Source organism: Topomyia yanbarensis, chromosome 3 (assembly GCF_030247195.1).
Source record: "Topomyia yanbarensis strain Yona2022 chromosome 3, ASM3024719v1, whole genome shotgun sequence".
Classification (NCBI taxonomy): domain Eukaryota; kingdom Metazoa; phylum Arthropoda; class Insecta; order Diptera; family Culicidae; genus Topomyia; species Topomyia yanbarensis.
In genome coordinates this window covers 377,059,081-377,070,212 of record NC_080672.1, presented here as the reverse complement: position 1 = coordinate 377,070,212, position 11,132 = coordinate 377,059,081, and the positions used below count along the sequence as shown (strand labels likewise).

The 11,132-nt window shown below is 44.7% G+C and overlaps 1 protein-coding gene across 2 annotated transcripts; it reads left to right on the top strand.

Moving 5' to 3' along the window:
- Positions 1-9,937: 9,937 nt before the first annotated feature.
- Positions 9,938-10,824, top strand: LOC131694147 (dynein axonemal light chain 4). Of its 2 annotated transcripts, XM_058982595.1 has the most exons (4): positions 9,938-10,120; positions 10,184-10,277; positions 10,405-10,488; positions 10,592-10,824. In XM_058982595.1, the coding sequence occupies exons 2-4, from the start codon at positions 10,209-10,211 to the stop codon at positions 10,754-10,756; spliced, it is 318 nt and encodes a 105-aa protein (XP_058838578.1). In that variant the 5' UTR covers positions 9,938-10,120; positions 10,184-10,208; the 3' UTR covers positions 10,757-10,824. The 2 variants fall into 2 exon arrangements, with proteins under 2 accessions (XP_058838578.1, XP_058838577.1); XM_058982594.1 differs by having other exon boundaries at positions 9,938-10,277.
- The last annotated feature ends 308 nt before the right edge of the window (positions 10,825-11,132 follow it).

Sequence of the window (11,132 nt, the reverse complement as noted above, 5' to 3'; positions counted from 1 at the left end):
TGTTGTCGTCTCTTCTCTTAGGTTTACCTAAGATTTGTTTACACGGACTTTTAAAATTTACATTACTTGAATACTTTCGATGCTCTTTGAAAGAATATCAACTCAAGAAAGATGAGGATTGGAACAATGGTAACCTGGTTCATACATTGACCAATCGGCGCTGGATGTAAAACCCGGTGGCATATGCTGAATCGAAAGATCAAGCATTGGGCTATAAAACGATTGCTTTCTGGATGATGGATAAGGATTTCTACACATTTGTTTGTTTGCTCGTGGGTTAATTCCTAACAAGATGATCCGATTGATTACTCATTTTAGGTGGTGAAGTTTACCTGAACTGTATAGGTAACGAATTCGGTCGATGATAAGTTGTTGAAATGATTTTGTTCGTTCAATGCCCATATCGAAGAACGTTTCCATTGGTGAGGACAACAAGGTTATCGCTTTCGAATGGAACAATCATTTATTATTCGTGTTCAAGTTCCATTACAGTAAAAGTTTCGTCGATTATCGCATTGTCGTTGATTTAGCCGGGAAATGCAAAATAGCGCTCGGCACTGACGACAAGGAGTAAGAAGGATTCGATTGGAGTGATAATAATGCAGAGCATTGTATATTCTGGTAGAATATCAGGGAGGAGAAATTACATGTAAATTTATATTATATCCCGAGTTGCATTAATTTTGGCACCGCAATAAAGCTATCTGCAACTGCTGTCTTGTTCAAATTGACACGAAATAACTAGGCAGCGAATGATAGATTTCATAGTCAATTTATTTACTTTTTCTGAAGGATAAGTAATTAGTATGTTGTGAATATATGTGTCGCCGGTGCCGTGTGTTATGGTGGTACCGGATGGAACCGTTGGTCAGCAGACCGTCCTTGTCGTACTGGTCATAGATGCGACGTTTTTTCTCATCTGATAGCACTTGACAAACTTCGGAGATCTGTCTTAACGCTCTCTACTTAGCGCAGGATACGCGAAACCGCTGCTAGCTTTCGAAAGAAAATTCCTAGCTGCTGCTACTCTATCAGTCTCTCTCTCGACTGAGGACTACAATTTCGGTCGATTAAATTATGCTATGAAAATTGTTCCTGGAATTTCATCTAACGAGATCAATTCATTGTGAGGAATTTCGCTGCGTTCCAATATTGCTTGCATCTGTAGGTGACGATGTGTGTGGATTCACTTCGGCAGCCAGCTCTTATGTTTTGGGTAATTTTGCTATCTTATTCTGCTGAATAAATCATCTGCCTAAAGCCTCTATGTTATACTACGGTCCCTTTAAAAACGCCCTGCTATTTAATCTTGTAGCTCTCGGCAAGTCTTCCCGACTATTCCTGGCACTATACCGCTGACGTCGCACTTATCACGGTGATCAAACTTGGCGAGAGCGGCAGTGGTTTCATCGGAATTGTTCGCTCGACAAGCAGTAAGTGCAAGGACTCTGCTACTTATGCCTGAGCCCCTCATTGAAACCTTCGTCCTACCGGAGTGTTAGCTTCGTCCGATACCGGAGCGTATTGTTGAACCGAAGCAGTCTGCTACTGGCGCTGCTTCCTTCGAATCGGAATCGCTGAATATTCCCGTTAGCCGAATGTCCAACGTGGCCGAAGCCAAACCGATTGCAGCAACACCACCAGCCGTAGCTGACATTTTAGCCTTCAATCCAAGTCCCTGCCATTGGCATAGCGACAGACAGGCTGGACATCGGTTGACTCGGTGCCGGACGGGGCGAAACAGCTGCAACAGGAGCGGACCTAGTATGGGGTGTAAATGTCATCAATTGCCATAGATCACCAAAATGCTCTGCGACTAACATTGTGAACAAAACAAACCAAATGAAATTGATCGCAACAACGATAAAATAATCTAAATTCTACCCAAACATTTGAAACATTTGAAAAGGGTCACTGCCAAACGTAAACCTTGAGAAAAAGGCAAAAGAAGTTTTGGTCGAATTCATTATAATTCTATTTAAAAATTTAATACTGTTTTATTTAGTTTGATTGCGCAAATTGTTTACATCAGACACTCCCCTTAATTCATTGTGTACGTATTTCACTGCCTTTATAATCCTTTTGGAAGCAGTTACAATAATCCTTTATAATCATTTTATAATAAGCATATTGCTAGTTAGGACTTTTATATCAGCCGGGTCCTTTTATAGTTTGTTATAAAATCATTATCAAAATTCTTCATAATCCATTGTTGCGTTATGTTTATGCACATGGCCAGATAGATTGTTTTAGCTGGGACGTGACGTGTGGATACGAAAAAAAAATAATGTCAATTGCAGCCAGGGGGAGCTGTCAAATGCAGCCAAAGGGAACCGTCAAATGCAGTGAGGGGGAACTGTCAAATGTAGCCAGTCCATTTAAAATATGTGAGGAAGAAAGAGTGGCTATGCAAGACAAGAGATCAAATGAACAGAAAAAATGAAAAAGAAAACATCTATCCACAGGTTTTGTCCCAGGATTTTAATAGAGAACATGAAAATTCGATTTGTTTGCATTTGGCAGTAGGCCTTTTTCAAATGTTTAGCTGGAAATTCCTTACTTCTTCAATGAATCATGTACAAGAAAAGTAAAAATGTTAAATTTAACAGAATAATGTATGATGCCGACATCAAATAAAAAACTACAGCTGAGCGACCTTGTTTGGAAAGTGTTAACATTTGGCAGCGAACCAAATCAAGTTTCTCATACTATGATCGAATCAACAAAAATTCCAAGACCATATAAACAATCTCTCTGAACTGTCAAAAAAGTGAGGTTAAACATTATCATGCAATGTTCTCCACCGAGAGGTTCACTTTAGTTTGTTTACATAATCAATGAACTTTGTACAGCGACTCACAACTTCATTTGCCGCGTTGCCAGGAACTGAAGCAAAAATATACAAAACAGTGTTGCCCAAACACACATTTTGAGTCCCACCATTCTTGCAAAGGTGAAAAAAATACTCAACATTCTTGCATTTTTCAAATTTAAAAAAAAATCATTAAAAAATCATGATAGCTCCAAATAGTCTCATTTCAACGGCAATATTCTTAAAAATGTGTAGTCTTTTGAATAAAAATAAGAAAAAAGGGGGTTAGGTCGGACGAGAAAGGTCTATGGGACCCAGGTGGATCCAAAAAGCAGACGCTCGAGGATGCTGTGGCTGTTACCGAAGAAAAAGACGACACCCAACTGGGAGAAAGCTGGAGTACCGTTGTAGGTCGGAAGGAGAAACACGGGAAACATCAGAAGAAGAAAGAAGAGCGAAAAAGCGTGCAGAAGAAGGAAGAAGAACCTTCGGCTCGTCAGAAGGCGCCAAAAGGAGATGCACTGATCGTCGAAGCGAACGATACGACGTCCTACGCCGCTCTTCTCAAGAATGTGAGAGAGGACCCAGAGTTAAAGGAGTTGGGAGAGAACTTTGCTAGAACGAGGCCCACTCAGAAGGGCGAGATGATCTTCGAGCTGAGGAAAGATCCTTCCGTCAAGAGCTCGACCTACCGCGAGCTCTTTGCTAAATTATTGGGATGCGAGCGAACGTGAAAGCCCTGTCGCAGGAAGCCGTAGTTGAGTGCAAGAGTCTAGATGAGATAACGACCGCTGAGGAACTGAAGAGTGCCCTGATCGAGCAGTGCAACCTGGATGTACCGGCGGCTATCTGGATTTGGAAATTTTATGGATTCAAACGGCGGCGATTCGACTACCGATGGCTGCTGCCAACTAGATGGCGGAGACTGGTAAGATAAAAATCGGATGGTCGTGATGCTCGCAGAGAGTCACTCCGCGAATTTCCAAGCGGTTGGAGCGATGCTTCATATGCAGGTTTGCACTGTGTAGAAAATGCGGAGAAAAGGGGCTCGTTGCTAGAGCTAGAGAAAAGGGGCACGTCGCACGAAGCAACCAAGGTGCATGATCTGCAAACCGGAGAACGGAAACGACCACATGACGGGAGGTTTCAAATACCCTGCGTACACAAAGGCGAAGGCAGGCCAATGATGATCAGGAATCAGGAATCAGTAGCGTCTGGCTCAAATGGCACGTTCCCCATGTTGATCGGAGATTTGTGCCTTGCCAAGAATCGTCTTTTCATCATTTTCCTGATGGGAAGGATTGGGGAAGTGGTAAGGTTAGGGGTAAGGAAAACAACGACACAGAACAATTAAAACAGAGCATTCTGCACCCCCGGAGTGATGCTGAACGATCTGCAGGTGCTACAACAGCAGGAATAAAACTTCCAACCCCCGGAGGGATTTAGAACCTCTACTCAAACAGTGAGCGGATATATCAACACCCCCGAGGGGATATTGAGATAACAGAACGACAACACCCCCGAAGAGATATTGTCATTCAAATACGGCTAAAAAACTATAGCTCTTTACCACACTGGGTTAGGAACAAAAGCATATCCTTAAATTTCAGCTCTCTGTACATAGGTTCATCTATGTATGGAGAACCAAAAAACCGGATGCGCAATTGCATTAATACAGGGCAATTGCATATCAAATGATATGATGTTCCGTAATCGGATTCACAAAGATCACATGAATAATACTCAGCGCGCTGAATAGTAGCCATGTGATAATTGAGTTTGCAATGTCCAGTCAGTGCCCTGACCAGAATACTGCAGTTGTGCTTGGAAAAATGCAACAAATTTCTTGACATTTTCGGACTCACATCCGGCCTTTGTTTGAAAGCTACGCCAATGGTTGGTATGTTCGAATGCAGCCCAAGAGCGAATCTTGTGCTTTATCCAACTTATTGACAGTGGTAGAACTGGTTCTGGACCAACGAAATCAGTCGCAGCGCCAGCGCTAGAGAAAAGGGGCACGTCGCACGAAGCAACCAAGGTGCATGATCTGCAAACCGGAGAACGGAAACGACCACATGACGGGAGGCTTCAAATACCCTGCGTACACAAAGGCGAAGGCAGGCCAATGATGATGGAGATAACCCAGCTTAATCTCAATCATTGCGACATTGCACAGCAACGGTTGTGGCAATCGACAACAGAAACGAAGTGCGACGTTGCAATTATTGCAGAGCCGTATCGTGTTCCTCCCGATAACGCTAACTGGGTGGTAGATAGTGCAGGGATGGCAACAATCCAAGTGATGGGCGGTTTCTCTATTCAAGAGGTGGTGGATAGCACGCACGACGGCTTCGTGGTCGCCAGGATCAACAGCGTATTTTTCTGTAGCTGTTATTGTCCCCTGAGATGGGCACCAGAGCAGAACCATCAAAAGCTGGACGCACTAACCGACTCGAGTCGAACGAAAACAGCTTGTTGATAGCCTTGACGAAGCTGGATGTGAGACTGAAACGAACGTTCCGCTACCACATTCCGTAAAGACTGTCGAGAATTCATCGTCGACATAACATTCTGCAGCCCTTCACTGATGGATAACATGAATTGGCGAGTTAGTGAGCAGTACACACATAGTGACCACCAAGCGGTCCACTATACCATTGGTCGGCGAAATTGTACGGTAACACCGATAGTGAGGACTGGCGAGCGGAACTGGAAAATAAAGGACTTCGACAAGGACCTTTTTGTGGAAGCACTTCGTGCTGGTAGCGTCATTCCAATTCCGAGTGCCGATGAGCTGTCGGAAACAATAGTGAGGGCATGTGATGTAACAATGTCGAGGAAAATGGAGCCGAGGAGCTACCGGCGTCCAGCGTACTGGTGGAGCGATAGGCTCAGCATCCTCCGCACTGTCTGCCTAAAAACCAAAAGACGCGTTCAGAGAGCAAGATCTGAGGCAGTCAGAGAAGAGTGTAAGGTAACATTCTGGGTGGCCAGGGCCGCTTTAAAACGCGAGATAGTGCTAAGCAAGTCCATCTGGTACAAGGAGCTGTGCAGAGAAGTAGACGCGAAGCTCTGGGGCAATGCTTACCGTGTCGTTATGGCCAGGATCAGGGGTCAAATTACGTCAGTCGAAATGTGCGCCGACAAAGTATCGTGGAGGGTCTTTTCCAGAAGTACGACCCAACCGCATGGCCGCCTACACCGTACGTTGATGCAGATGGTGGAAATGCTGGTGACAATCGAGTTTCCAACGACGAGCTCCTTATTGTGGCAAAAGGGTGCTGAAAGCGAAGAAAGCTCCCGGACCGGATGGTATCCCCAACGTGGCACTGAAGACTGCGATCATGGCGTTTTCGGACATGTTCAGGATAGTACTACAGAAATGCCTGGACGATGGCTATTTCCCGAATAGATGGAAGATCCAGAAGCTGGTGTGTCTGACAAAACCAGGGAAACCACCGGGAGATCCAGCATCGTATCGGCCTATATGCCTGCTGGGTACTCTTGTTAAGCTCCTGGAAAGGGTCATCCTCAACAGGCTGACGACCTACGCTGAAAGTAAGAACGGACTATCGCAGAGGTAGTTCGGGTTCCAGAAAGGGATATCGACGGTGGACGCCATCCGCACAGTCATCGCGAGCGCGGAGAAAGCATTGAATCAAAAGAGAAGGGGTAATCGCTACTGCGCCGTGGTAACGATAGACATGAAGAACGCGTTCAACGGTGCTAGCTGGGGGGCTATCGCAACAGCGCTGCGCAGAATGCGGGTTCCGGACTATCTATGTAAGGTTCTGAAAAGTTACTTCCAGTACCGAGTACCGGTCTACGAAACCAACATGGGGCAGAGGTCGATTAGAGTCACGGCGGGAGTACCTCAGGGATCCATACTCGGCCCAACGCTCTGGAATATAATTGGCCTTCTTCTGCGCGGCTTGTGACTTGATGTGACCAAACTCACCTCACTTTACGTGAGTTTTTTCACCCGATTCTGAGAGCCGACTCGAGTAAAGTGAGATTCCCCATTGCGGTTAACCCATTCATGCCCATGTTGTTTGTGGACAACAACGTTTTTAAACAGGGATAACTTTTGATTGAGGCAAGATTTGCTCACAAAAACAAGTAAGGCTAATAAATGTGACTATTGGCTTTCATTTGAGTATTAACAGTTACAAGAATCAGCTCTAGAACTGAAGTTATTGCAATTAGTCTGATTGAACTCCTATGGAGCAGTGCTGCCAGAGACCGTTTACGTTGACGACGGAAAATGAATTTTTCATATAACTTCGTTATGTTGCAATATTAGTGAAAACTGATAAAACGTATCAATTTAGACTATTTTTGGCTACGTTTTCCATGCAGTTGGACTATTGTAAATATTCTAGGAGAATTGTAGTGAGCATTGGAAGGTAAAAATTGAGCAGCTTCTAGCACTGCAAGGAAAGCACCTACCTCTATAAAGAAAGGTTTTTCGAGTTTCTTGATCCCACCGTTTTAAAGAAAAAATAGTTTTGAAATCCTACATGCACTAGAAAAAAGTTGGGCATGAAAGGGTTAAATGGGCGTTTCACGTCACCCGAAGTGACTTCAGAATTGAGTGAGAAAAATCACTTAGAATGAGGTGAGATTAGTAGTCTCACGTCACACGCCGCGCAGAGTAGGACCGAATATACAACGGAGTGTTAACACTGGAACTGAACGTCGGCTTTGCAGATGATGTTGTCCTGACGATAACCGACGAGACCCTTGAGGCGGTGGAGACGTTGACGGCAGAGACAATAGGCATCGTGGAAACCTGGATGGCTGACGTCAAATTGCAACTGGCTCGCCACAAGACCGGGTGTGATGGTCGACGATCGGTTAAATTACAACAGCCATGTCAACGATGTATGTGAGCAGTCTATAAAGACAACTAACGCATTAGCAAGGATCATGCCGGGAAGCAAGAGGCAGCACGAGACGTCTCCTGGCGGCTGTCTCATCCTCAATACTGAGCTAAGGCGTACCGGCCTGGACAGCTGCTCTAAACTCAAAGCGGAACCGGACGAAGTTGACAAGCACGTTTCGCTTAATGGCTGTTTGTGTCGCGCGTGCGTACAGAACGATATCGTCGGAGGCGGTATGCGTAATTGCCGGGATGATTTCCATCTGCATCACTCTGGTTGAGGACGTGGAATGCTACCAGCAGAGAAAGGCACGTAATGCAAGAAGACTGGTCCGAGCGGACTCGTTGGCTAAGTGGCAGCAAGAGTGGGAGAACGCTGAGACAGGAAGGTATACCCACCGACTCATCCCAAATGTATCTGCTTGGGTATATAGGAAACATGGAGAGGTGAACTTCCATTTGACGCAGTTTTTGTCCGGGCACGGATACTTCCGGAAGTACCTGCATCGGTTTTGACATGCTTGCAAGAGACACCGGAGCACGCGGAGACCACTTCGAATGTCCCAGATTCGAAGAATTCCGAAGGAGTATGCCTGGTGTGACAGTGGACAATATTGTCGAAGAGATGTGCCACGACGAGCATATCTGGGACGCTGTCAACAGAGTGGTTACGAGTATACTCTCCGATGAAGTGTCGAAGGGGCCAACAAAGTAGCGCGATTGGCTAGAACGCCACCGTGAAACCACAAATCAGACTAGGGGAGAAATTCCGCCGCCGGGGAAATATCCGACGGTGTAGACTAGGCCCACCGCCGAGGACCAGTTGAGTAGTACGCGACATAGCACCGGACTTGGGTCGTCGGAGCGCCAGTGAACCGGACCTCAGGCTTCACCGGAATCGCCGGATCGACCTCGACACCCTACCGGGTAGCTGGTGCGTAGGCTAGATCCACCGCCGGGGATTAGACCGAGTAGACCGTGTCGAATAGCTAGCTGCGGGTTGTTGGGGCGCCAGTGAACCGGAAGCTACGCTTAACCCGGAATCGCTGGACGGACCTCAGCACCTACTGGCTGGCCCGTTTAGTAGGCTAGGTCCACCGCCAGAGATTAGACCGAGTAGACGAGCGGAGAGCTAAATGGTTCACAGAAAGGTTCATCGGTATCGGGAGTAATCCACCACCTGGGAACTCACTGTAGGGTAGATTCGCCTCCGTGGACTACCCGACAGAATCGTGACGAAAGGGGGAACTAATTGGCTCATGAAACAAACATCGGTACCGAGAGAAATCCCGTTGCCGGAGAACTCTCAGTCGGAGTAGGATAATATCCGAGTTGATCTCGATAAAGCTGGGAGCTTAATTGCTCAAGGATGTGGGAATCGGTGTCGGGGGAAATTCCTCCGCCAGGGAACTATCGGTCAGGGTAGGAGGAGTTCACTGTTAGGGACTATCCATGTAGATCGTGATAAGGCCGGGAGCTGAATGACTCACGGAAACTTGAGCTACATGGCTAGAGGAATCAGCACCTAAACAGCTCACGGAGACGAGAGCTAAACGGCGACGTAATAGATGAAGACAAGAAGCGAGAAAAGAGGCGAGAGTTGAATCAAAGCTCATAGGTCGAGCCACTCCATGAACCAAGTGTGGCTCCGAGATACCTTTCTGTTGAGAAAGGCAAAAATACGTTAATTTAAGCTGAATGAACATATTCTTTGAGTGGTTTCACACTTATTTTTTTCTGCCAAGTTCCAGCTTTTTTACAACCTTTTGCCGAAATCTCAACAGCTGAGATCTCAGCTAACATATTTTCTGCTGAAATCTCAGTAAAAGTGACAATTGATAACTGAATCTCGCAAAATATTTCGCCGAAAATCGGTACATAAATGTCATTTTGCTGAGATATCAGTTTCCAAATTTGCTTACTATACGGCTGTTGGGAATTTGCCGTACTGAATTGAGTGTGTAATTTTTCTGGTTCACTATCTAAAATGTTATGCTATTATTTTATGCAAACATTATATTCAAATAATTATGTTATTTGAGTTTCACGCCCTCGATGGTGGTTTTTTGCAACTTCCTCCAAAGTGCAACACGTGCAAAATATTGGAAAAACAATCATTAGTACAAAATCCTTTGCCAGTGTAGCTACCTCCATACCTACCTATACCCCACGAATTAGCGAACTCGTTATTTCCATCGTCATTGCCACCACCGCGATGCAACGATGGGCACGCATGAGCATTGTACACGACCGGCAGCAGCGAAGGAAAGGGAGTGCGAATATCTATATCTTCAAAATAAGGACGATTTTAAAAGAGGGTGAATCCGATGATGAATCACCATGGCAATCCGATAAACAGTCGTGGAAAAGATTCGAACGAATAGGTGGTCGATTTTCTAGTGGAATATTGTAATCTGCTTCTGTTGGTAATATAAATAGTGGTGAAAATTTGCTGGAAATAAAAGAGAAACCGTTGGGATTTGTTTTAGATGGTAAAACGGTCATTCCGGCGCGATGGATGATCAACCAAAGGCGGAAGGAGAAGCGGATAAGAAAATTGTTCACGTTTACCCTCTGGTTAAGGTACGGAAAATTAGTTGTAGCAATTTTAGCATACGCACATTTTAGCATCAATATAGAATAATTAGCACGCTTTATCTATCATTACACCCACCAAACCATTGGCTTCTATAATGCTTCGATGGACCAGTATTCCGATATGAATGATGATGTCCGGGCCGAGGCGATAGAATTGAGCATTACAGCCTGTGAGAAATACGCACAAAACTACGAGGTAATGATAATTCTATTTCGAAATTATTTGTTCTTTAATCGGTTATACAAAATTTTGACGGACTCTACGTTTCTATGCATTTGAAATTATTGCTGATGAAAAGCACGCAGCAAAAGCGATCAAGGAGCTGATGGACAAAAAGTTTGGCACCTTTTGGCACGTGGTCGTCGGTGAAGGATTCGGTTATGAGGTGTCGTACGAAACAAAAAATATCCTTTATTTGTTCTTCGGCGGTAATCTGGCTATCGTACTGTGGAAGTGCTCTTAGTTGAATAGAATTCTTTCTCAATTTTATTAAAGTTGTTGATATAATTAAATGTCATGTTTTCTTCTGCATATGCGTCTTTTTTCCACTGTGTACGAATGTAGTTCCACCTGTATAATAGAGTTTTTTGTATAGAAGTATTTCGTGTATTCGTACATTGTACAAAGTGTATATACATTGTGAATTGCATACGTGTGCGTAATTGAAAATGTCTGGAACCTTTTACTATGTCGGATAAAACTGGGAACCCTTTAATAAAGGATAATGATTCTGCCCGGAATTGTTTTCTACATGGTATCTTTGCGCAACTAGGTTTCAGCCATGGTCAGTGTATAAACTTGTATATTGTTTCTCACTTTCTGCAATGCTGTTCTGTTCG

Bases quoted from the DNA above. Each gene is read 5' to 3' on its own strand.
- LOC131694147 (XM_058982595.1), top strand. From the start codon at position 10,209: ATGGATGATCAACCAAAGGCGGAAGGAGAAGCGGATAAGAAAATTGTT. The intron at 10,278-10,404 runs GTACGGAAAATT...TCGATGGACCAG, and splicing joins ACGTTTACCCTCTGGTTAAG to TATTCCGATATGAATGATGA. The intron at 10,489-10,591 runs GTAATGATAATT...GCTGATGAAAAG, and splicing joins AATACGCACAAAACTACGAG to CACGCAGCAAAAGCGATCAA.